We start from the raw sequence: 25,692 nt of genomic DNA, 5'->3' as shown, positions 1-25,692 counted from the left end.
TGCCGTCATTTCCTCAGGTTATGGACTATGAACCTGTTATTGCCCAGAAAATTGACCTTGATTCTAATCAACACCTCTTCAGATTAAGTTGAATGCAATCAAATTGAATTGCAAAGTGATGATTCGCACTCTTCACACTTCTTATTTGACTGATTAGTCACACACATTGTGTGAAGGTGGTAGACAACAGCACCATGGATAGTCTTTTAGCAGATTATTGAATATGAATTATTTATCCACCAGCTGCTTCCTTTTTAAATTAAGGGATTTCAGTATATTTTGGTGATAAGAAAATAACTAATATATTTTGTATTATTGTTCAGGTAAATTCAGGAACAATGTTCACAGAGGAAGACAGAAAACGTACGACAACACATGTACGATAGACACTATTTTCTTTAATTGTGCTGGAGCTGTTTGGTTCATTATTCTTATTTTATACTTTGTTCTGACTTGTGTGTGTTTCTGGCTTGTGGTACTTGTTCCTCTGGGTTTATTCTGTTACTGTGCACAGTAAAGCTCCCGTATCAAATTGTTTGCAGGTTCTTTGTGGTCTTTGCTAGCTTGATGTAATTTTTTTTTTTAAAGCAGTGTTAGGGTTACTTTGAGAACTTGGTGTTTAAGTTTTTATCATGGTTACAGCCTGCCACTCATCTCAGTTCCATTCTGGTCCCTTATCTTTCTTCTACAGGGAGTTTGTCGTTATCTTTAACTGGACATATGTCAAAAAATGTGCCTTTTTTTGATGTGATGGTCAGAAAAATATCTATCTAAAGCAGAAAGGTTCATCCTCTGGGACGTATGAATGTGGTCAGACAGTTAAGTGGAAATCTGCCCTTTAAGTTTTGATCCTTCCTCTGTACAAATGTGACAGTTTGATAGTATTATTTCGTGAAAAAACAGGAAGTCAGAACCCAGATGAAACCTTTTATGTAGCTTGACCATGAAGTTTACTTCAAAAGGAGCCACACATTTCCACATATACATACAATTGCATAAAGGGGCTCAATCCTTTTAAATTAGATTCCAATTAAATTCAGTGCACATTTTAGTAGGACTGTATTTATTTGTTGGTTTTTATTGTTACTTGAGGCATAATGCTGCCTTTATACAGATAGTAAATTGACTATAAATACAGCGCTCGATTTCGACGGTCGCCAGGTCGCCATTTGCGACTAAAAACGTTGCAAATGGTGACCTGGCGACCGTCGAAATCAAGCGCTCGATCGAGCTGAACTGCCTATCATGTTTTCTTCATGGAGGCAGCCACTTTGTATGATGTCATCAACCTGCCATGATTCTCAGCGCTCGCGGCGACCTGGCGACTGTCTAAATCGAGCGCTGTAAATAGATAAATAGTTGCATGTTGTTTATTAGTGTCATCATCTAACAAACAAGCACCATTCTTGGTATTTTCTTTTTTGTATAAAACCAAAAATAAAATAAGATAATAAGATAAGATAATCCTTTATTACTCCCTGTGTCCGGGGAAATTTCCCATGTTACAGCAGCATACATCTTACAGTAAAGGAACAATAACAACAATAAACAACAGTATAATGATAATCATAACAATCACAATATGTCCAGGAGTGTAGGATGGGAAAGGTGGCTTATGGAGTGATGTGAAGTACGAGAGACCTGTGCAGATTATGTGGTACGGGATTGTGTGACAGAGTCCAGTTTTGTGTAAACATCAGCCAGTGATGCTGATGTTGTAAAGCCTTATAGCAGATGGAATGAATGACTTGCGATAGCGTTCCGTCTTGTAGGTTAGGTGTCTCAGTCTACTGCTGAAATTGCTACTTTGAGACTTCACAGTGTTATACAGCAGGTGGGAGGGGTTGTCCATGATGGATGTGAGCTTTGCCAACATCCTCCTCTCACCCACCTTCTCTATGGAGTCCAGGGAATGGTCCAGCAAGGAACCGGCCCTCCTCACCAGTCTGTTCAATCTCTTTCTGTCCCTCTCAGTGCTCCCTGCTCCCCAACAGACCACTGCATAGAAAAAAGCAGACGCTACCACAGAGTCATAAAATGTCTGGAGCTGAGTCCTGCACACTCCAAAGGACCTCAGTCTCCTCAGCAGGTGGAGACGACTTTGGCCCTTCTTGTACAGGACCTCTGTGTTGTGTGACCAGTCCAGTTTGTTGTTGAGGTGAACGCCCAGGTATTTGTATGAGTCCACTATCTCAATGTCCAAACCCTGGATGTTCACCGGTGCAGTCTGAGGTGCCCTCGTCCTGCAGAAGTCAATGGTCATCTCTTTTGTCTTACTGGCGTTGAGCTGCAGATGGTTTCGCTCACACCAGTCGACAAAGTCAGAGATGACTGTCCTATAACTGCTTTATTTAGACAGATGTGTCATGAATTCTAACAAGAAGCTACCAAGAACTTCAAAAAGAAAAAAGGAAGCTTGCTGGAGAAATTTAGTTTGTGTTCAAGCAATGTTGTGTGTAAATGGCCAGTTAAAGTAGTGTTTTATTTTATTCTATTTAAGCCAATATGGACAGAAAATGGAAAATTGACTATATGATCAAAAAATGTGGCTGGCATTTCCAATAGAGTTGGGCGATTTCACAAATTTTGGAAAGGTCAATATTGGTGTGTTTTACTGTTTAAAGGGAGGTAATGTTACATCTGTTGCAATTATCATAGGATCACAATTATTTGAGCTGATGATAATTTTTTTATGATAATTACTCCTTTCCATTCATCTGAGTGAAAACAGCTGAATTTAAATTTGGTTGGATTCAGATTACAACTTTAAAAAGTCAACACTATAACAGATTGTCTGCTTCGATGAGTTTGTGGCGCTCTGTCAGCCGACTCCTGGGCTGCTCCTTCATCTTGAATCATTTGCACCTTCTTCACTTTCTCTGTGTTTCTGTCTCCACTGAATTTCTCAGTGCGTCTTCCCTCCCCCATCATACATCATTAACTCCTTTATTTTAAAACCTGATAGCATCAAGTAGTAGTCAGACTTGTATAGTCTTGATACAGCAGTTTCCAAATGTTCAGAGATTTCAGGTTATGAACTGTGAAATTAATTTCAAGAGAATTCAACCTACAAAGCACATACACTGATTGGTTGAAACAACGTTATAAAAAAATATCTTTAGGCCCACCGGAGGGCTCTTTACTAACTCCTTACAGTGTGGTCTTTCATTTGACAAGGGTTTGATTGAGATGCTGTATTTCTTCCCACTGAACTTTGATTCTCGCTCTGAGTCTGCCCCATTAAAGCAGTGTTTATAGTCTGCCTTCCAGCTTCAGCCTGAGGGGTGCATTTGTTTTAACTCCTGCGCAGCATGCGTGGGTGGTGGGTTGACACAATGAGCGATCCTAGAATTGGAAGAAGAAACTCAGAGAGGGAGCTTAGTTTGAGCGCATTACTGGGTTTAAAGTCTGCAGAAGTGTGAGCAGCCTGAACACCCATTGAGTAACGTGGCCCAGACAAAGAACAATGTTCATGTGTCCACAGTGTGATCTAGAATCTCCCTTCTCATCTCATTAGCTACAGAGTGGGAATGTGTTTAGTACTTCTCATATTTAAAACTATTGAACATATATATCTCTTTATTCTGTATTAATCAGCACACTGTATTAAAAAAATGGGAAATACAAACAAAAACACCGTAAATATCTGACAGCAAAAATATTATAAATACTAATAATGCTACTAGTATTAATATCATAAAATACTAATATTTTGGCAGATTTAAATAGAGTAGAACCATTATTTTATGGTTAAATGTCGTACATAAACTGAAGAAATTACGATTTGTAAAATACAGATTTTTCATGTGGATGTTATAATTATTTGTTTTGTTTTTATTTGTTTGCAATTGATGTGTAAATGAATAACCTTTTCCATGTGATTTCATGAATTATCTTTAATTTAACAAAACCAGGAATATTTGAAAAATATATTTAAAACCAGTTTTACACACATTCATTTTTTCAGTGTACACTATTATTATTTTTCTAAATTTCCTAAACATATCGGTATGTTGAGAAGGGAAAAACTAAAAGACCGTGTGTGTATCAAAATTCTCCGTCATTAAAAACCCTGTCTAAGTGCCTGTTCCTCTGTGTGCTGCCTTCAGGTGGAGCGGATCGTGGACAAGAGGCGGAACAAGAAGGGTAAGTGGGAGTACCTGATTAGGTGGAAAGGCTATGGAAGTAAGGAGGACACCTGGGAGCCGGAACATCACCTACTGCACTGTGAGGAATTCATCGACCAGTTCAACAGTTTGAGACTGCACTCACACAAACGACCCAAAGTCCCAAAAAGTCGCGGGGAGCCCCTCATCACCGGACACCCGTCTGCAACAGAAAGCTCCAGAGCTCGGTCTGAGGCCCGAAAGAAGAAAAGGACTTGTGGTCCAGCTGTGGGGGTTAGAGTAGGAGGTGTTCTTGGGCTTGGTGGGGGATCAGGACCGACTCAGAAGCAGAGGAAAGTGGGTGTTGGGCCAGGGAAACATGCTTTAGGGGACAGAATGAGCAAAACCATGACATACAAAGCTCCACCACCAGGTGGGCCTCACTTTGTTCCTCCATTGAGGGTTCCTCATAATGGACTCCAGAATGGAGAGATGGAACCTCTTGTGTACAGGACAGCAGCGAGGTCACACAGACTGCCCTCAGACAGAGGGGATGGGGAGCTGGGACATGTGGATACCACTGGATCACAGTTCACCACTGAACTAGGTAAGGTGCTAAAAAATGTAGTGACGTGGTGAACAGTGAGGAGGGGATACTATGTCTTAGAGGCAGTTATTGGTATTGTAATGTTTATGAAATGTAGATGTATAAAAAATAACCTGGTAAAGCAACCACACTTGGAGAATGAGCAATTATTTTTGCTTGTTATCAAAGATATGAGCATATGTATTCAACATACAGCAAAACAGATTAAAAAGTCAGCCATAATACAAATGAAATCAGAACTCCTGTTCTTCTGTTGCAGAAGAAACCTCACTCCAAATCCCTGTGATACAACTATTAGTTGACTCTTGGAACTTTACTCTGTGTGTTTATATGAAGATGACATACCAAAAAAGTCTATTTTACAGACTCCATCCTCCATAAGTGACTGTTGTAGGTTAAAAACTCATGCTGAACACTAATAGTGTCAAACAACATTACATTATGCTCTACAATCTGCATTATCAAATACATCATCTTTTTTATGTTTTATCGTACTTATTTCCATGCTAAGCGTTTTCTATTAAATGACAAATTTCATTGCGTATAAATATAAATACTGTATGCTTTAACAGGGACACACTGACACTGTCGAGCTCTATGGTGCCACACAGCTCATAAAAGCTCCTACTGCGGTTCTTTACTGCAGGAACAGCTGATAACACCTTTGAGTTTCACTCCTGGGTCACAGTCCAGGCCCTGAACCACCGTAGTTAATCATTACTTATGTTTTCAAAAGTCATCCTGACATGTTAAACAGAAAATCCATATCAGAATAGAAGTCTTTTTTGTCAGTATTTGAGTAATAGAACATATATACAGTGTTAACAGTAGAATTAATATGGAGGTTGTTCATTTTTCCCTATGTCTAATACCTGTTAAGGGAATGGTTTTGTCCTCTGTTGTGGGTGTTGGAAAGTTTTGTTCTTGAGATATCTGAGAATATACAGAAAATGTGTTTATGGACGTGCATTGTGGGCTTGCTTAGGTCTGGCAGACTATTGGCTTTATGTCCCAGCACTGTGGTGCATGTGAGGCAGGACATTATATTGTCATGTGACTTAGTAGACACATTCATGTGAACATTAGAAGTCAAGAACTAAACACAGGAGAATCTTAATGCTTACATTAGAGGTTCTCCATCTGCAGTCGATGATCAGGTTAGGTTTTAGTGGGCAAAACTGCATACATTTGCATATCAATAAAATAAAACCTCGTTTAGCTGCAGCAGTATTCAGATCATTTGCTGAAGTAACAGCACCAGTCGAGCAATGTAAAAGTAATAGTTACAAATAAAAGTCCCGTATTACAGTCCTGGTTAAGCAAACATTCAGCATCAATGAAACTGCAGCAGATGGAGCTTGTTTGAAGTACAGGGTGACACAAAAAAACTGGAACTTTTTAACAGTCCAATAAAATGATGGAAGAAAAATATTTTATTCATAGTAATTGAAACCTTAAAACATGCCATTTAAGAACAATGATGGAATTTTTTTCATTTTTAAAAAAAATAATTCCTGTAGATGGCGTCCTCCTGTACGAATGCATTCTTGAAATCTACCTGGGGCTATCTCAAGAGTAAAGTGTACATGACTCTACCAAGAACTCTGGATGAGTTACAATAAAGAATTCAGGATGAAATTCACAGTATCTCAGGTGAGATATTGCAGCGGTCAATGAGGAATCTCAACAGCAGATTTCAAGAATGCATTCATACAGGAGGACGCCATCTACAGGATGTACACAAATGAGAGGAAAGAAGAAAGAGGGACGTTTTGATCCACAAATCTGTTTTTAGTTTTGGGGCTTGTTCTCTCGTCTTTTGATTTCTGGTGAGAAAAACACTATTTGGAGTAGCTGTTAACAGCTCACAGACATCTGAAATGTGACACTGACTACACACTGCTTTTATATGACATCAGTAACCCAAACAGTTGGAGACCACCAGTACGATCTTTAACTATGTGTTTTAATTTAAAAGCCAGACTCTTGGCAGAATGTAAGATAATCCAAGTGCCTGTTACTGCTTTTTTGCTATCTTATGTTTTTTGATAAAGTTATGTATTTAACAGATGGTTGCAGAATTGAAGTTCTGGTACTTTTGCCCATCACCCTGTAGGTAGGCTCAAACGAAGGTGGAATTGCAAGTAGAATTTACCTGTGAAAGTAAAAAAATGGACTTTCCCTAAACACCCCCCATCTGGTTTACTGATATTGCATATTTCTCGAGCATGTGAACAAATTGAAACCTGCGACATCATATGAGAAAGTTCCTGAAATTGTGGGATAGTGTTGCATTATGTCTTTACTTTCGTTTTGTTTGTTTCAAATGCATCTTTACTCACCATTCTCATCTTTGAGCTGACTCTGGGTTGCTCTCTTTCAAGCAAACTTTAGTTATTTTTTAAGCTTTTGTGTCATAATTTTATTTAATGTCATTTTTTAATTGTTTTATTATTGACACCGTGTCGAATGACATTTCATTTAGCTGTATATTCATTCTTGTGGATATACTTAGCAGGAGAGTTAAATACACTTGAGCTTGAATCTTGAACTTGATGCTGGACATCATGTTAGCTTGCAGCTCTGAATTGTGGGGAATTTTGAACTAGTGCTGTCTCATGACTGAACCACTGTCAGTGGTGTGTGTTTCTGCATGTCAATAAACTCACATTCTCTATATCTGCGAGTATCTCAGCAGTAAAAGGCCAACATTTTTTCTGTCTCGGGGAAACTGCTATCTCAGCTTCCCATTCCTCGGTCACTTTAAAGCAGTGTTACCATGAGAAATTGGCAGTACGGTGTTGCAGTGGTTTGCATTGTCACCCCACAACAAGAATGTTCTAGGCTTAAACCTGCTGGTCAGCCCTGGCCTTTGTGTGTGGGGTTTGCATGTTTTCCCTGTGCCTCCGTGGATTTTCTCTGGTTGCTCCGGCTTCCTCCCACATGGTAGGTTAATCAGTGATTTTAAATTGGTTGTGAGTGTGAGCCTGCACGGTTGTGTGTCTCTTTTTTGTTAGCCTGCGATGAACTAGTGATATGTCCAATGTCAGCTCCAGCCGCCCACGACCTTCTATAGGGTAAAGCAGCTATAGCTAATGGATGGATGGATTACTATAGGAAAGCCCATCTCACATGGCTGATCATTTTGCATGGTTTCCATTTTCTCTTTGTTAGGAGAAATAACCCCCAGTTTATTATCTTTGACTGTATGTGATTTGTATGCCAGTTCTGGGTGTTAGAAATCTTGAATGGTTTTTCATGTCTTCAGCCAATAAGTACCTGAATTTTTTTTAAATAATACCATAGAAAATGTTACACCAATCTTTTTCTCCTTTAGTTAACTATTTCTGTTTCTACCAGTGCCCAACTCATAATTGGACTTTTCTGATTTTTGAAGCACCTCCTGCTTCCACCTCTCTGCTGCATTATTCATCTAGAAATCATTCACACTTAAACCACACACTGAGGCTCTCTTTGAGGGCTTTTGTGTAGTTTCACAGCCTCTGCAAAAGGGAAATTTTGAAAAAGATATTTTTTAACAGAATCAGACCCATTGTTTGTTTTAAAGAGCCAGATTTGTTCTTTTCGAATTTCATCATTCACACCATTGTTTGTGGTGAGAGAACTGCACTTGTGTGCCTGAGTGACATATGACTTATTTGTTGGTTACCGTTTACTACCACAGCATCACTACGTGTTGTTGGATAAGAAACTCGTGTGTTGCTTGACTTGTCCTTAAGTCTTCTGTCCATTTACTTGGTCATAACTACACCTGAGAGAGAGAGATGCACTGCACAGCTACAAAAAATCTCTGATTTTAATATTTTGTTGGACTGATTTTTGCTTTGAGTATGGTACTCATTTGCTGTGGCATCATTTCAGTAAGCTTCTGCAATGTCACAACATTTATTTCTGTCCAGAGATACATTCATTTTTCACCAAGATCTTATATTGATGATGGGAGAGTTGGACTGCTGCACAAAGTCTTCTCCAGCACATCCCAAAGACTCTCAATAGGGCTGAGGTCTGGACTCTGTGGAGGACAATCCATGTGTGAAAATGATGCCTCATGCTCCTTGATCCATTCATTCACAGTGTGAGCCCCATGAATCCTGGCGTTATCATCTTGGAATATGCTTGTGCCATCATTGAAGAAAAACTCCGTTGATGGAAAGATCTGGTCATTCAGTGTATTCAGGTAGTCAGCTGACCTCATTCTCTGGGAACATAATGTTACTGAACCTGACCAACCCCACATCATAACCCTAACCCCCACAGGCTGATAGACACTCGGCATGATGAGTGCATCACTTCATCCGCCGCTCTTCTTACCCTGATGCACCCCTCACTTTGAAACAGGGTAAATCTGGACTCATCAGACCACATTTGTTCCTCAAAGGTGATGGTTCATCACTATCGTTCCAGGTTTTAATAATGTGTTGGACGGTTCTTAACCTGATTTTAGTAGTTTCAGAAATCTCTTCAGTTGTTTTCTTTGCTTGATGCAAGCTAATAATGCGACCTTTATGAGACAGATTAACATCATTTCCATGACCACAGGATATGTCTTCTGACATGGTTGTTTAAGAAATGAGAAGCTCCTCACTGTATCAGCCAGGGTTAAATCAGTTGTTGCAGCTGAAATGTATTCATCACTGCTGTAATTATCCAATGGGAAGGCTCTTAGCTATTTGTCTGTGTAGGTTCTCATTCATCCAGGTCATGGTTATCCAAAGTAGTTAAATCAGTCCACTGGACTTTAAGAAAGTTCCTTGAAGATGTTTCACCTCTCATCCAAGAGGCTTCTTCAGTTCTGGTGGTGGTTGGTGTTGCCTCAGCTTTTAAACCTCTGTGAGGTGTGTCCAGGGCTATTATTCCAACGACCAATACCAAAACTCATCTGACTACTCAACGATGGTCGTTGTGAGTATCGGTGTGGGTCGTTGAAATGCACAGATGTCACTGAGCCCTCGTGTGCTAATGGTGGTCATTAGCATGAGTCTGCTGAGTAGTTCTTTTGGGGAGTTTTGAAAGGACCTGATTGTAAATTGGCGAAAGATGATGTCGCAGACACCCCCCCCCCAAGCTATTTGCTTAGTTAAATCCAGGTTGCGACTTTTTTTGGCAGGTCGTGTATGCAATTTTCTCAGAAATCCTTTCCACTATAGCTGAATCAAAATTACTTGTAAATGTATATTGGCCCCTTTAATATTGTACTGATCCTAAATGTCAAGTTTCCATATTAAGAAAAGATCTGAAATTTTTTTTCTGACAATTTTTCAAATGTGAAACTTGAGATAGTGACAAAATTCAGCCCCATCTGCAATTTTCAAAGTTGAATTGTAAATGTAATCAAGGTGAAATTCACTGATTCTCTCTGTGACAGTACAGAGATTTCCAGCTGTAATTATGGCAAAATCACGAAAAACAGCCAACGGATAGAAAATAATTAAAATCATTGCTAGCTGGAATTAGCAAGACTTGACAAAGCCCTGCTGAAAAGATTTCACATGTAAACACAGGTTCAGATGTTGTTTTGATTTCTTAAGTTGCATAGTTTTCATCCTGCAGTCATATCACAAATGTAGATATCTAGTAGTATCTAGTATGCAACATTTCACTACTTTAAATAATACACAGAGAAATATCTGTATTTTCTATCAGACACAAAAACTATGAAGAAATTCATAATAAGATAAGTTTTTTTTCTTTAAAAAGATAAGAAACTGTACTTTGTCGTAACTTATGCACCTTTTAGGCTAAGCACATCTGATAACTGAAGTAACTTTTGTGGACTTTAAATAGACTCATGCAGGTCCTACTGTGGTAGCAAAGAAAACTTGCTGTAAGGAGGGAGAGCAGCTTTCCTCAGCTGACTGTCAATGCGACAGTAAGCTGCAGATGCAAATGTAGTGGTTACACAAGCAATTCTGTATGATACAGTTCTTTATCATAAACATACCTCAAAGAAAAACAAGCCACTCAGTCGTGCAGTTAATTTAAAGTCCATAGTTTAACCAAATTATCTAAATATCTATCTATCGTTTTCATTATAATTTCACTGTTTAAAGTGAAAATGAAGCTCACAGTTTTAAATTTTTTTAAAACTGTAATATAAGTGATTCAGGAAGTCTAGCTGTCAGATCACCAGACCTGCAGACTGTTGGAAACATTTTATGTCACATCATCAGCCAACCCAAACTGGAAAAGCAATGAAAGGTTTATAATTTTGGAAAGTAATGTTTTCTTGAGGAAGATGATTTTATTTTAAGTTTTGTCAGTAGTTGTGTAGTATGTAATAAGTCTTGGAACACAGATTGACCTGTTCTGTCATCCCTCGTCTGTGTCAGGCTCCCCTCTAGCCAATGGAAAGATGCATCTGCACAGCTCAGTAAAGCGGAAGCTGGCCGAGGAGAAAGGCTACGTGTTTGACAAGAGGCTCAGGTACAACGTGCGACAGAACGAGAGCAACTGTCGATTCCGAGACATTGTGGTCAGGAAGGAGGAGGGCTTCACGCATGTCCTGCTGTCCAGCCAGACGACAGACAACAACGCTCTGACACCAGAGGTGAGAGTCGGACTACGCATGTTGCACTGCTTATACACACAAGTTACTGTGTTCTCTTTGTGCATGTCCACTTGATCCATATGTTCTGTCTTTCACTGATATGTAACAATGCATCGCGACATATAATTAATGAAGTTTTGATTGAATCTCAGTTGCCATGGTGCTCTGTTTGGGAAAAATAAATTATAAAAGTTTCCCCAGTAACTGCTGTAGAGATGCCCTGGAGCAATGCACTAACTCCCCAACTGCTCCAGGGGAGCTTTTCAGGAGGCAGCTTCAGAAAACTGTGGTTTTATTTGACAACTGCCAGGTGTGAAAATGTTAGCTGCATGAATCTAGCAGGACATTGTGGGGGAAAAAAACACACATGATTCCTCAAAACTGTCTCCTGCTTCTACAAATGTAGTAATTGGAAGTACATATAATCCAGTGTAATGCCATCTGTTGTTATTGCAGCAAAATGTTAGTTGAACTAGTGAGGAAATTATGCTGCAAGTTCACGGAGGAGAACATTATGTAATTATTCTTAAAGGGAACTGAAGACCCTAGAGATGATATCCAGTGATTTCCACTGCTTGCTTTGTATGAATAACACTCCCACTGCTGCTAGAGATGGCAGTGTTTAGAAGCACAAGTTTTGTTGATTTAAGGACTGGTAAGCACAAGGATTTAAAATGCTCTAAGTCTTGCAATCTTTAGTTGTGAAAATGTAGTTTTTGTCTTTACATTTATGGACTTTGATCACAGGAGCATCCACACGATTCAACATACAAAATACAAAATACTTCTCCAATTATATTATCATGTGAATATATTAATATTATAAGCAGGTTCTTCCATGCAAAGTTTTTGAAAGAAAGTAAATATATTTTTGTCTTGCAATCACAAAATTTGCTTGAGGAGATTTAGACAAAAGTTTTTGTTAAATTATTAATAAACTGCTCACATTAAATAGGTTGTCACTATTTTTAGCAGCACTTTTGATTAGGTCTGTTGTTCCACCAGCTGAGTCTTGTCTACAGGCGTTTAGTGTGTGTAATCTGTGCCAAGCTGTGTTCACTGGCTTTGTTGTGTTTTGTCACAGTCTCCTCAGCAATTTGTTGATCACCTGCTAACACCATGTCAGTCAAATTCCTTCCATAAAATGAACATCTAGAGGTAAAACAAAGTTGCACTGACTTATAATAATCCATCACAGGGTAGACGATCAAAATCTGCAACTCAGAGAAATATCTGAAAATGAATGAAAGACTTCAACCAGGGTGGTAGATATGCATCTGCAGTACTGGATGTCATTTAATGGCTCTCTGCTCTGCAGCTTTGTGAATTGTGATGATTCACTCGTTGAACTGGCTCCCTGCAGGAGTTTTCCGGGGCTGTGATTGGCTGCTCATTTTCACACTCCAATCAGCAACAAGCTGGTCCATTTCAATTTCCCCTGGACATAGTCAGTCACTTGCGTTTCCCAACTGCACACGAGCAGAAATTATTGGTGTGCCCAAATGCCAAATGCTTTTTCACGAATCATCCACACTCCTAAAATCTGACAAATTAAGTTCATAATTGACACAACTAACTAGCTGATATTAACCCTGTGCAAATAGAACTGGAAATGGTATTTAGGATTTTATATATATGCAGTTTAAAAGTACAACTTAAATCATTAAAGTGTACAGCAACTTTGTAGTTTTTAATGTGGATTTTTTTATGGATGGACCATTAATATGCATAATATTATATGAGCAACAAACAATGACATGTATCACAACTATCCACCTCTGGCTTATAACTCTAAGCAAACAGGATTTTCCTCCTCTCAGATTGTCTCAGATCTTCCACAGAGGGCGGTTCTGGCTTTGATACAGCGTCGTGAGCACGGCAGCCTGTACTTCACAGGCACTGAAGTGGCCTAAACTGTGTGTGCACATGTGTGTGTACTTTCATGTGTGACAGTAAGCCCGTAAGCTGTGGGCTTATCAAACAGCTCGGATAGCTCCTTCTCTGTCTCTCCGTCTTTGAAGCTACAGGAACAAGAGAGTCGACGGATGTGCTTACTGAATGGATGCAGCTGAGAAAATCTTGAAAAATATCCCAGTACATTTTTCCTCCAAACACCCCAATGCTTGCTTTGAGCAAGAAAGTCCCTCAAGCTTTTTACTGATACTATTTCTGCCACCTTTCTGGCCTAATGTACTGTAGCTCTCTCATCCTGTGCTATACATTTTTTAGTTGTTTCTTTGTACCAACCCTGTTTTATCATTCTTCTTTTCTTAATTCATCAATACACCGATGAGAATCCTAAAATTATAAACTAAAACTGAACAAAGCAATATTCATAACTTTTTCTTTTATGGAGAATGATTTAACTCTATTTGGGAATAACCTAGATCTTGAATTCCTGGAGTAAGGTAAGCTATTTCTATTGTGATAAATCTAAATATAGAATAAAATGTCAAAAAAGTTGGAAACAGGGAAGATGTCAGACTGAAATGGAGTCGATCAGACAGACTCGGTTGTAAAAACCTCCTAACATGCAGTCCACACTACTAGTGTGTGGACAGTTACATTTTTTCAACATAAAAAGAACTGTGTGGAAGATAAAACGATTTCAGCATGCAGTGCCCAATGGTTGCAACTTTAAAAGTAATTAGACATACAAAAAAAGCCCGACACATTCATCATGTTTCGTAGGAAACTCGTTCAGTGACTTCTGTCTTGCTTTGCCAGCCCTTTGTGTTGAACAAAACAATCTGGCTTCACCACACTATTATTCTGCTTTACGGAAATAAACACTCTAGCTAGTTTTTGTTTCTTTTAACCAATTACAGACGTTGTGGCAGAGATAAGTGAAAGATACTTCTTCGGTATAGTGATGGTGTGGAATTGTTTGCATGCAGAGACATTGGGGCTGTCATTAAAATAGATAATCAACTGGTGACAAAAGCATGGCTGCCATACTACACGATCCAAATCCTCAGCAAAACCTAAAGTTTTCAGTGTGGTAGGCTGTTTCCAGAGGTTGTTGTTGTTACGCATTGTAAAGAAAACTGCAGCACACAGAGAGCACAAAGGAGGCAGAATGCTGACTGAAATGATCGGCCAATGGCAGACTTGTACCCACAACCTACATCCAATGAGTCAGACTGCAAAGACTTCGACATCACCAGACGCTTTGTATGTTCAGTGGTGATGCTCTCCTACGCCTGTGGGTCTTGCTTGTTGTTGAGTCTTTCTGCCTTCATGCTGATCTCCAGCAGGTGGAATGCAGCTCGATCGGAATGAGATCAGGTGATGGGTTTGAACAGGAAGTAATTCCGCACGTTCACTCTGAAGAAAAACCCTTTGGTTGCTTTGGCAGTGATTGCTGCCAACATTCTGGTGAGCATTCCTGACCTAATGTGCAGTCAGAAAGGGTTTTTTCACCATGTAGATGATTTTTCAGTCATTAACAAGATCTGTGCCTGCCGGTCTACCAGGTCATTTACAATGTTCTAGTTTTCCTGTGTGCACCGACAAAGGACACACAGCTTCCCATGAAACATTTAGTAGCCAAGTATCCAGTTACTTTTGGACCTTTTACAGGTTGGTCACAATGCAGCCCACCCTCACCCTGAATGGTCAGGAGGATGGCTGCTCTACCTGGGCCTGGTTCTGCAGGAGGCTTTTGTTTTTCCTTTCCAGTAAAGGGAATTTGTTTTTCTGTCACCAACCACTTACTGAAAGAAAATTTTGCTTTTGTTTGGTTTTCAGTATAAATTTTGTAATGTCTTCACCTTCCTATGTCAAGTGCCTTAAGATGGCATATGCTGTGAATTTGTGCTGTAAATAAACATTTGGATTGAGTTGAATCCAACTGAATTGATAAAAACAGTTCTTTGAATAGTGACATAAACCAGCTCAAATTATTGTTGAGACTGAGCACTTTAATGTAGTGTCCAATATTTTCTTCCAAATTGAATGTGCTGAAAGCAAAGAGCCTGAAAAAGTGAAGAAAATTTCTGTACCTGTCCAGATGCTTATGATCTAGACTGTGTGATTGTTTGGCTGAGGCGCACCCCAAAGCCTATTTTCCAGGTAGCGATGCGTGCCATTTCCTTGTTGTTGATACAGCATTTGCACATGAATGTGACTTTGACTGCACTCCCTCTTTCTCTCTGTTTCACAGAGTGGAACTAGCATCTGTCCACCTGTGAGTCATGTATCTGAGCAGGATTTTAATTCACCTTGCTACAATAATGTCATTTGCAGTCACACACACACAGATGTGTTTCCATCACTCCAGAGGACATTACATCAACTAACCCAAAGCAGAACAATACCTGGCTAACTGTAGCTTTCAGCCGAACCTTCTGTGTTAAATTGATGAGTGTAGAATTTGAAGACTTGCTCTTTGTCCCCCTCCAAAAGAAGGTAGATCCCTGTAAAAAGACCTCTGTCTCCACAATATGTGTCATACAAGTGCACACAGACACACACGCAGTTAAAACGGGACAGATTATATGCTTGGTGAGACATAGAGAATTAAGTTCACTTTGAGGTTGAATGGTTAATATGGGTCAAGGGTGATAATCTGATTAAAATGCAGCAACAGAGTGCTCAGATTGACTGCAGACAGTGATGTGGGGGTGTGTGGGGGGGGGGGGGGGGGGGGGGGCTGGGCCCGGGGCCTCCAGAGGACTTCTTATCAGGTCGGCTGTCTGACAGCGTCGGCTCACTCCCTTCTTCATCATATGAGACAAAGGCCAAACACTTGTCTGTCGATGCTGAATGATGCATCGCTGATATCAGCTGGCAGCGTGAAACTTATCTCTCCTCACAGGCATCAGTCCGGTTTGTCGAGGTATCATACTGCACGTGTAAACACCTGTGGACAGGCCAGATATTTATTTTTCTTATACGTCTTTGATAGTTTCCTATGAATTAGCAAAGGCATGAAGACGAGAATCGATGCCTTTGACTTAGAAGTTTGCAGCAACAAATGTTCTTCCACTTGTTCCACACTACGGCCAGAAGGAGTGGCTGCTGTTAAGGCAGTTGCTGATGACAGGCAGGCTGTCAAGGAAACAAGCTGTCCAGCAAGTTGTCATGTGAACACATTACCTACTCTCTACCTCTGCTCAAAAATGAACGAAAAATAGCAAGAAACAAAGTTACCTCCAAGCTGTCTACAAAAATCTTGATTTAATTCAGGAGATGGCATGTGAAAGGCACAGTTACTGTCAGTGTGTATTAGAGAATAAAAATTTGCGGGGGGGTTTTCTTTTGTATTTCGTTAAGTTAAAAAATAAAATAAAACTGAATAAATGTTTAATATATATATATATATATATATATATATATACGTTATGTAATGTAGAAAAAGGATATTTTAAGTCTGTGTCCTCTTAAAACAATTTTGCGCTGTCTTGCTGCACTATTTGAGTAGAGTCGCTCCTTTCCGTTCATTTGATGCGATCTGAATGTGTCGGTTTCATGTATTAATGAGCAACCAGGTCACTTTTCCGTAAAAGTCAAAACAGCAGTCTTACCAGGTCAGACTTAGGACAGTATTTTGAGTATTTTTCTCCATTTCAGGAACAATATTGGTCCAAAAACATCACAGAGAGCATAAATGACACAGTGTGTGTCAAAATTGCAAGACACCTTTCTCATTCAGTTTGCTGTATTTTACATCTTTTAGTTTACAAATTTCCAGAAATATTAAACTTGACTGCAATGAAAAAAGAGACTAACCACTAACAGATTAATGATAGACACTAATATTGAATGCAATCCAGTTTTTGTTTTGTTTTTTATGAACAAATTCAGTTTGATGCTTCCAGCTGTTTGTGGGAGTCTTCCCTCTGACTTTATTAGATACCTGCAGACAACAGACAGCAGCAGGCGCCACATGAGCGTCTCCACACTGACAGCATTACATGTGTTTTATGTATGTGGAACAACAGCACTGATAACTGGACATTATCCCTGACATGGAGACAGAATCAGCCTGGGTCCCACTGTGTACTTTTCAGTCTGTCAGTGACAGAATGGTGTCACTTAACAGACTGATGAAGCCTGCAATGTTAAGTATCACATGTCTGTTATGGGGCAACACACTTTTCAGTTTCCATTAATTTATAGCACTGTAGAAATAAAGACAATACTCTTTTAAGCCCACTTCTAGTCACTTTTGACTATGTCTGCTATGACAGATACATGTACTAAATGGCTGTCAGAACTTGCCTGATATTCAGCTTATTTTCTTCTTTCTTTTAACCGTTCCTCTTGTGTCAGTTGAGTTAAGCGTATAATACATAGACAACATAATGCACATCTCTTCATGCCTCTCTTCAGATCATGAAGGAAGTTTGTCGAGCTTTGGGTAATGCAGCTGCCGATGACAGTAAATTATTACTGCTCAGCTCCGTGGGGACAGTTTTCTGCAGTGGCCTGGAGCCGTCCTACCTGATAGGGCGTCTGTCCACTGACCGCAGGAAAGAGAGCAGCCGTATCGCAGACGCTGTACGGTAAGAGGAAATCTTCCACTACAGACACAGACTCTTTCATCACTTGCCATTCGTCTCGACTGATTGTTCTTTGACCTCTTCAGGGACTTTGTGTTGGCATTCATCCACTTCAAGAAGCCTATTGTGGTGGCAATAAACGGGCCTGCCCTGGGCTTGGGAGCTTCCATCCTGCCGCTGTGTGACGTGGTGTGGGCCAGTGAGAGAGCCTGGTTCCAAACTCCCTGTGCCGCCCTCCACCTCACCCCCTCCGGATGCTCCTCTTACACCTTTCCCCAGATACTTGGCGTAGCTCTGGTGAGTCCCAGTAAAATCAAGGCTTTTGGAAAATTCCGCTTGATCTGTCTTGATCTAATTTGACAAATATTTTCCCCTAATTGCAGGCCAATGAGATGCTGTTCTGTGGGAGGAAACTCACAGCACAAGAGGCCTGTAGCCGAGGTCTCGTGTCACAGGTCTTCTGGCCAACCACATTCAACCAAGAAGTGATGCTGCGTGTGAAGGAAATGGCATCATGTAACGCAGTGGTAGGTTCCAGATCTAGACAACCGAGGGGGCTAAGCAGCCTCTTGTACAAAACCAAAGTGACTCTCTCCATTTCTGTGTGTTTAAAAGGTTTTAGAAGAGTCCAAATGCCTGGTGAGGAGTATCCTCATGTCCGTCCTGGAGGAGGTGAATGAGAAAGAGTGTCAGATGCTGAAGCAGCTGTGGTGTTCAACCAAAGGACTCGAGGCACTGTTCAGCTACCTGCACAACAAGACGTATGAAAAGTGACCATCCACACCCAAGTTAAAGACGGTCAGTGTGGGTCTGAGGCTACCTACTGAAGGGGCAACCAGGGTGACAATGCTGTGATCTCATACTGCCTTTAGGGCCTTCGTTTCCATCCATCAGCAGAGGGGATTCTCTGGAGTTCTGCTTGCGTACATCTCTACCAACAAAATAAATTCCTTCACGATCGTGTTTTGTAAAGCAGCTTTTTTTTTTGGACCCTCAGCTGTCCAGATGTTTTTTCTCCGCATTTAAGGAGTCAAAGAGCACAGGGCCAAATGTGCGTTGCTTAAAAGCAGGGAGGGTACAGAGTGTTTCTGTACTTTAGACTTAATCATCAGGATGTGTGAAATCGATGTATGTCTGAGTGCACATGATAAAATGATAATATATATGAATATATATTTATTTCAAGTGTGTAGAAGAGTCGCTTTCTGTACATACGATGCTTTTTTCAGGATTTTCATTCAGTTTGCTTATTCTTGAGTCAAAGTGTCAACCAAAGCTTGCATGAGGACAGTGTTGCTTGCTCTTTAACTTGCACATTCCCTCCTCTTTCTGTGTGAATTAAAGAAAAACCTTCCAGAAATGCTCAGATACGGTAGTGGATCAGATTTACCAACTGCTCAAAACATTACTATTAAAGATCATAACACACTGAAACAAAATCAGCATATTTGTTCATCACACAGTTCATTCTTCATACTGTCAAAGTCTTTGCTTTCCAGTTTGTTATTATTGTCAAAATCACAAAAAAAGAATAATTCTCCTGGTTAATGATGTCAAAAGGAAGTGGTTTTGCTACTAACAGGCAAGGGTACAGTTCACCATTTATTTATACAAATAAAATCTGATTGAGGTCAGATTTCTTTTCCAGGGAGACTTGTTTGGATAGAAATGCCCCTCAGAAGTCAGAAAACCAAGTGAAAAAGAACAACTCTTAATGTCTTGTGTGAATACTAGCACTAAATGTTCATGACTCAATGAAATGACGGCACATATTCCAGGGTGGATTAGTGAGTAACTTTAGCCTTACATGCAGTACTGTGATGGTTCATACGTACAACATGGCTTCCAGTTATTAATACACATAGTAATGGTGTGAAATGTGTAATTGTTTTTTGTTTATTTTTGGGGAATAAGAAATTCACATGATCGTGTTGTTATTGCCTGACAGCTATTTCTTAGTTGTGTATTTTTTAGGGCACACAAAAGAGATGCTAATAGCCCGGTCCTCAAGTGTCTTCAACTGTCGTAGAAATGGAGCATCTTTGTAGGTGGAGTCAGATTCGTCCTTATCTGCATGTTATGATTCAAGATTTCAAGAAATTTTCTATTGCGATGTGTATTATAATTAGGGATCTATTTTGTTTTACCGAAATGTAAATGTATGTAGGTCTGTGTAAATTGTTTTGTAAAACTTGTCCATTTTGCAGCTCAGAATAATATATGTATAAATATATATAATGTAGACTGTTTTCTGTAACTAATTGCATGTAATATACTGTATAAATGTGTTGCCTGTCTGAATACCTTGTATTTCGGGGTATGTTTTGTACCAGCATTGTAAGTATTGTTAGAAATGTTGCCGTTTATTTTTCTATTTATTTGAGATAACTGTTTGGTTGTGCAGTGCCATGTGGTTTTCTTTGCTCCAGAGGCACCCTGAATCTCTTTAACACCTCTTATATAAATTACCCCCAAAAACTCCAATAAGCAAAATGGGTCAGGAAAGTAAATCATTTACAAATTTAATTTTAGAACCAAAATGGACACACTGTCATCACTAGTTCACTTTTTGAATTGCCCATATCGTAGTCGTGTTTTGTTGTAAAATATTGAAGGCATGTCAGATAATTTAATATATATTGTGTTTTACTAAAGTTTATAAGTATGAACTGATTGATAAAATGACCTTTTGTTGTGTTTGAAATTGTGGACTTTAACCATATTTTACTTTGTTAATGCACCATGAGGTTGTCCAATGGTGTTTTTGTCATCAGATTAATTTGTGGTCGTTGATTGCTGAGGATAAATCACTGTTTAATGAAGCTAAATATAACAAAAAACAACAGATTTCACTAAACCTCATGACAAAAAATACCATTGTAATTTCTCTGAATTTATATTTCAGCTCAAAAAATGGAAATTGTCATCAACTTTGTGAACCAAAACGTTATTAAGCTTAGTCTTACCATGGATCCTCATATTCGCTCTATTTTCCCCCACTTAATAACAGTTACCATCCTCAGTTTCTGCTTTGCTGTAACGTCCAAGATAAATAGAGGAGGACTTGTGTGATGCAGCTACCGTGAATGAAAATCACTCATTTCCGCTCAGTTAGTCACACTGATATTTCAAGACAGGGGTTTTCGTGTATTTATTCACCTATTTATTTTTGTTTCTAAGATATTCTTTTTGGCGTGTCACCTGAGACCGATGTTGTTTTCAACAGTCGGTTTCTCTTTTAGACTCCAGATCCAAATTCCCACCTCAGCATGTTGTTTTTTGAAGTGTGCTTGATGATAAATTTCAAGTAAATCAGGTATGACTTGAACTTGTTTTTTGCTCCATTATTTATTACAAATGACAGGACTTTAGGTTTTGGCGTCTTTGTTATTTTTAACCATGTCTTGTATGTGTGTGTTTCATCATTCATGGGTTTTGTTTTTCTCTCCCTGCGTTGTCTGAAAGCACACCTTGGGGTGCCTTACAATTTGAATATCTGTACAAGGTCGATCCATACGTCGTGATGGGTAGAGTGAGCTGCTTCAAATAAAGAAACAGTAACTTCAAAACATGTTTTTTTTGTTTGTTTGTTTTACGTTTGTGCCGACACTAACCTGGCTTTCATCCATAGTCTCTATTCATTTCCACAGCTAACACTCCGTAACCCTTTAACACATCTCTGATTTGGTTCTTATCGTCATGGAGGATTCACTAAAATCCTTCTATCAAATCGAACAACACAAACATAGCCGTGTGAACATGCGCGGCCAGTTTCTCTTTTCCTTCTTGTCATCTTACACTGTTTTACCACAACATAAAAGCACAAATGGATTCTTACATGAACTGAAAACTCACTTTATTTGAAAAGGATAAATCTTGAATCAATATGATTCCCTGTTCAAACACACTTTCAAACAAAAACCAGTGGCTGTGTACATGAGCGTTAACATTGTGAGTCCCCCCCCACCCCCCCTTGTTTCCAGGTACCAGAATATTCCTGAGGGGTCCTGCAAACAGACACAATGGTTGGCTGAAAGCTACACTAATCTCTTTGATGGAGCTGCAGTGTACGGCTAATAGAGGGCAAATGACTGATGATACCCAAAAGCAATCTTTAATCCTAAGTACTACCTGCTGTTGTTGTTATGCTGACCTAAATGCTTTGCCAACACTGCAAGTTTCAGCCTGTGCAGATGATTGAAAGGTCCCAACTGTGTTTTCAGGGTTGTCATTGCTGGTGTATGATCCCAGCAGATAAATAACTTGAATTCTTACTTATCTTTCTGTCAACTCTGAATATATTAGTAATAAGCAATAATATATAGTAACGACGCCATCTTGCACAACGTGACGTGCATTACTACATGATACTTAGACCTGCAAATGCTACAAGGAAGAGTGTAGCTCTTTGTCTTTCAACAAAAACAGCAAATAAAGCCTGTTCCACAGTGTCCCAGTATGTTTTAACTCGCAGTGCCAGTGGCAAAGTTACAGCACAGTGTCCTTTAGAGATGCCCCTTGGACCCTTCTTTCAGCCTCCTTTTCATCTCTTTTGCGTGCTGCTTGCTGCGCTCCCGCTTTTCCAGTCTCTGTTGCACAGTAATTAAACACAGAAAGCACTGATCAGAAACGCAACAAAGCTGGAGTAGTCAAGGTGCAGGTTGTGTCTTATTCACAAATCAAAAAGTAACCAACCTCCTTCTTCAGGCAGTTGCGCATAGCACGGTCCACGTCGTTGCACTTGCCGAAGAACTTCATAACGTTGTGCTGATGGTGACATGAAACAAGATTGAAAGTGCCGCCGTTTCTGTACATGTGCCAGCAACGCAAGAATTTAGAGAGCGACGTACCTCCGTGTGGCACTGCCTCAGCTGAGTTATGAGTTCGTTACACTCATCCGTGTGCAGGTGAGGTGACAGGTCAGGGTGCATTCTGAGTTAAGGACTTACTCAACCACTGGTGAAGTACTGAAAAGCCACAAACAAGACGGACGCTGAGAATCTACAGTGCACACATGTAAAAAATTGTACTAAACACTGTAAAAATGCTCTGCCCATAGATAAACCTTTGAATAACGGTCGAATGATATGCAAAAACACAACATATTGGGATTATTTTGCAATGAGTCACATTTTTTGCATTTCTTTCCAATCAAAAATCAATACAATAAAATGTGATTTTTGCCTGTCTGTACCAAACAAGCATGTCCCCTTACATTTGGAATATATTATTTGTGGACAAGTGCTTCATTTACAATTACAAGTTGTGATACAATTTACCTTTGTGCTCTGCTCTAACTTTGAGTTGACTGATATTTCCTAATATCCAACTGAAATAATAAAAGACAGCCAAATTGCAGTAATATCATACTAATAGAGAACATTAAAAACAGTATATCCTCACATATGACAATCTGGAACCTTTGGCATTCCTGCTAGACAAAATGTCAAAATAAGACCATTTTCTTGACTAAATACTTGATTCATGCTCGGTAAATCCATAAATGCACTGGTTGGTTCTGCTCTACTGTATTTACAGTCTGTGTCAGCATGAGTTAGACTTTTCTAAAGGATACTAACGCCTCCCCATCCCTCTCCTTCCTGATTTGTCATTGTGATGAGGGAGATTGTTTTTTTTCCAGCGGACACTTACCTGCAGACACATAAAGAGAGGGAGAAAGTACACAACACTGTGACAGTTGTATGACCGTGTTATTGTAAACTACCTACACTGACAGTGAATCCTCTGGAATCACGATAACCAAACTAGAAAACTGTTGCCTCCTTTTCTACTACTGTACATCTGCTTATCGACTATAAGCTATTTGGTAACACTGTTACTCTAGAGGCTGATTGTAACTTACCACTTAAAAGCCTGTGTCATCTGAGAAGTTTTCCAACGAACCTGTGAAATGTCACGTTAGCTACCTGCTAGGCCTAAGCTAACGTCGCCTAGCATAAATACATGCAAAAACTGAACAACTGCTGTGGTTTTTGCCTTTTTTCCTGTAGAATAGCAAGCAGGTCGCCGTAACACCTCTACAGTTTTTACTACATCTACTAGTTCTTTTCTATAAAAAAAAAACAATATAACCTACAATAGCATCAAGAAGCTGGAGGACATGCTGCCTTCACTTGCACAGCTTTCATAACTGGTATAGCAGAGTTTCGAGTGACAGTTGTCAACAGCGAATCAAGGTCAGCGTTGTTGCTGAATCTACCAATGGGGTGCGTTCTTCTCATAAAAGGCGGGACTTGTGATGGGGGAAGTTTGTAGGAAAAACAAGAAGGTTCCCTCCAAGTACTTCTGCTTTGGTGCTGTGGTGTAGTCACCATAGACTGTAGCTGTTGTTCACCTATTTTCTTTCATCTTACAAAAATGTTTTAACTTCATTCCTGTTTTTTTATATTATTTTGTTTTGTGTCTTTTAATATGTAATCATTCACTCAGTTACAAATGACAAGAAGTTATTTGTAAGCGAGCCTGGCCCTCATTTGGTATCAGTCTTTCAAACCTTAACAGTTACATATTAGTAATGACACTGTTGAACAGTTCTTCATCAGCAATTCTCCAATTCTTCATCAAGAAATCAAAGATACAAAAGAGCAGAAAACTTCTGACAGATTTGTTTCTTTCTTTCTTTCCTCCTCCATTAATCATGTCACAACACATCATGTTTGTCTAATAGTTTCTGCACACTGCATGGTAGTGTCATAAAAGTGTGAGCTATAAAGCGAGATAAATAGATGTGATAAAAAAAATCAAAATAAATTTCACATACGTTTGAGATCAGCATTGTAACTTTATTTCAAAAATGTTCCTCAAAACATGGACTTCCTACATCTGACAACATTTTATTATCATCATTTTAAAAACGAAAACTGTGGTTTTGTTTTAATGATGATTTGGCATTCAATTTTCGATGGAATGAGCAGCAAAATGTTTTGATCTGCAGATCATAATTGTTTGGGGCTACTAATCAAAGTTGACTTTCATGCATCGGTGCTCTGTTCTTGTTCTGAACGTTGTACTAAAGATTTGAACAAAACACACATTTGATGGGCTGTTTAAAGCTTGTAGTGGGAGAGCAGCTCACTGGGAAGCCGACACTGCAAAGAATATACTTTATGAAAGGGGATTTTTTTCCCCCATCAGCAGTTAGACTCATGATTAGAGTTTTCATTTTTGTGTGGTTCATTCTGACAGACTGAAGGAACAACTGACATAATGAAAGCTGCGTCCCAAAGATCACAATCAAACAGGTCACAGTTTCTAGCAGTTGGAGCTGCTGTGGCTGCTCAGTGTTGCATGTTTACAACTCCAGTGTTGTCTCTTTCTCTTACAGATTGATTTATTGGTTCATCAGAGTATTGGTCTGTGGGAAGAAACTGAGGGGAGGAGATGAAACAGGGTGTGATGGATCAGTAGTGATGTAATCTGCCTGTTTCCTCACTCTGAACATGTAAATAATGGATGGAAGGCAGCCATCACACTGCAAATTTTCTTAGTATTTTGTTGTCCTTGTAACCTTAAGATTAAATGATCTCTTCTTCCTTACCTTTATAATTAAATCCTACAACAATAATTTGGTTTTAGAATAATCTGGCTTGTATTATTTTTCATGTCATAATAATTTACTAAGTGATGGATGACAAGAAGTCATGGCTGTCACTTGTCATTAAACCTCTGAACCTATATCCTCATATTTATCTTGTGACCCTTTTCAGGGGCCCAACTTATAGATTTGGAGCAACAGGACTTAACTATCTGTACTGGAATACTGGAAACTCCACTTTGATAAGCTATATCATTAAATTGCTGCATTGTTAATGCTGAATCACTATCAACAATCTAATCATGTCATGCGAATACACTCCATATGTAAGTTATTTCAGAATCGACTTC

General features: G+C 39.4%; 2 protein-coding genes across 3 annotated transcripts in view; one reads left to right on the top strand and one right to left on the bottom strand.

The window, feature by feature from the left end:
* Nucleotides 1-21,356, top strand: part of LOC110948659 (chromodomain Y-like protein 2) — a 40,596-nt gene extending 19,240 nt beyond the window's left edge. Inside the window, exons 2-7 of the mRNA XM_022190294.2 lie at nucleotides 4,110-4,713; nucleotides 11,064-11,281; nucleotides 17,618-17,790; nucleotides 17,874-18,084; nucleotides 18,171-18,314; nucleotides 18,403-21,356. Coding sequence (XP_022045986.1) covers nucleotides 4,110-4,713; nucleotides 11,064-11,281; nucleotides 17,618-17,790; nucleotides 17,874-18,084; nucleotides 18,171-18,314; nucleotides 18,403-18,561 — 1,509 coding nt within the window. The 3' untranslated portion in view covers nucleotides 18,562-21,356. The remainder of the gene's footprint in view (nucleotides 1-4,109; nucleotides 4,714-11,063; nucleotides 11,282-17,617; nucleotides 17,791-17,873; nucleotides 18,085-18,170; nucleotides 18,315-18,402) is intronic.
* Nucleotides 21,357-21,626: 270 nt separating this feature from the next.
* Nucleotides 21,627-23,948, bottom strand: cmc2 (C-x(9)-C motif containing 2). 2 transcript variants are annotated; one of them, XM_022190297.2, is made up of 4 exons: nucleotides 23,651-23,948; nucleotides 22,638-22,754; nucleotides 22,483-22,554; nucleotides 21,627-22,376 (listed from the first exon to the last, which is right to left on the bottom strand). In XM_022190297.2, exons 2-4 carry the CDS (start codon nucleotides 22,716-22,718, stop codon nucleotides 22,293-22,295), a joined length of 237 nt encoding a protein of 78 aa, XP_022045989.1. In that variant the 5' UTR covers nucleotides 22,719-22,754; nucleotides 23,651-23,948; the 3' UTR covers nucleotides 21,627-22,292. The 2 variants fall into 2 exon arrangements, with proteins under 2 accessions (XP_022045989.1, XP_051799096.1); XM_051943136.1 differs by having other exon boundaries at nucleotides 23,885-23,909.
* Nucleotides 23,949-25,692: the final 1,744 nt, after the last annotated feature.

The sequence above is a fragment of the Acanthochromis polyacanthus genome, chromosome 2 (genome assembly GCF_021347895.1).
Source record: "Acanthochromis polyacanthus isolate Apoly-LR-REF ecotype Palm Island chromosome 2, KAUST_Apoly_ChrSc, whole genome shotgun sequence".
NCBI lineage: Eukaryota > Metazoa > Chordata > Actinopteri > Pomacentridae > Acanthochromis > Acanthochromis polyacanthus.
The sequence above is the reverse complement of the archived record's forward strand: the minus strand, read 5'-3'. Positions and strand labels throughout refer to the sequence as shown.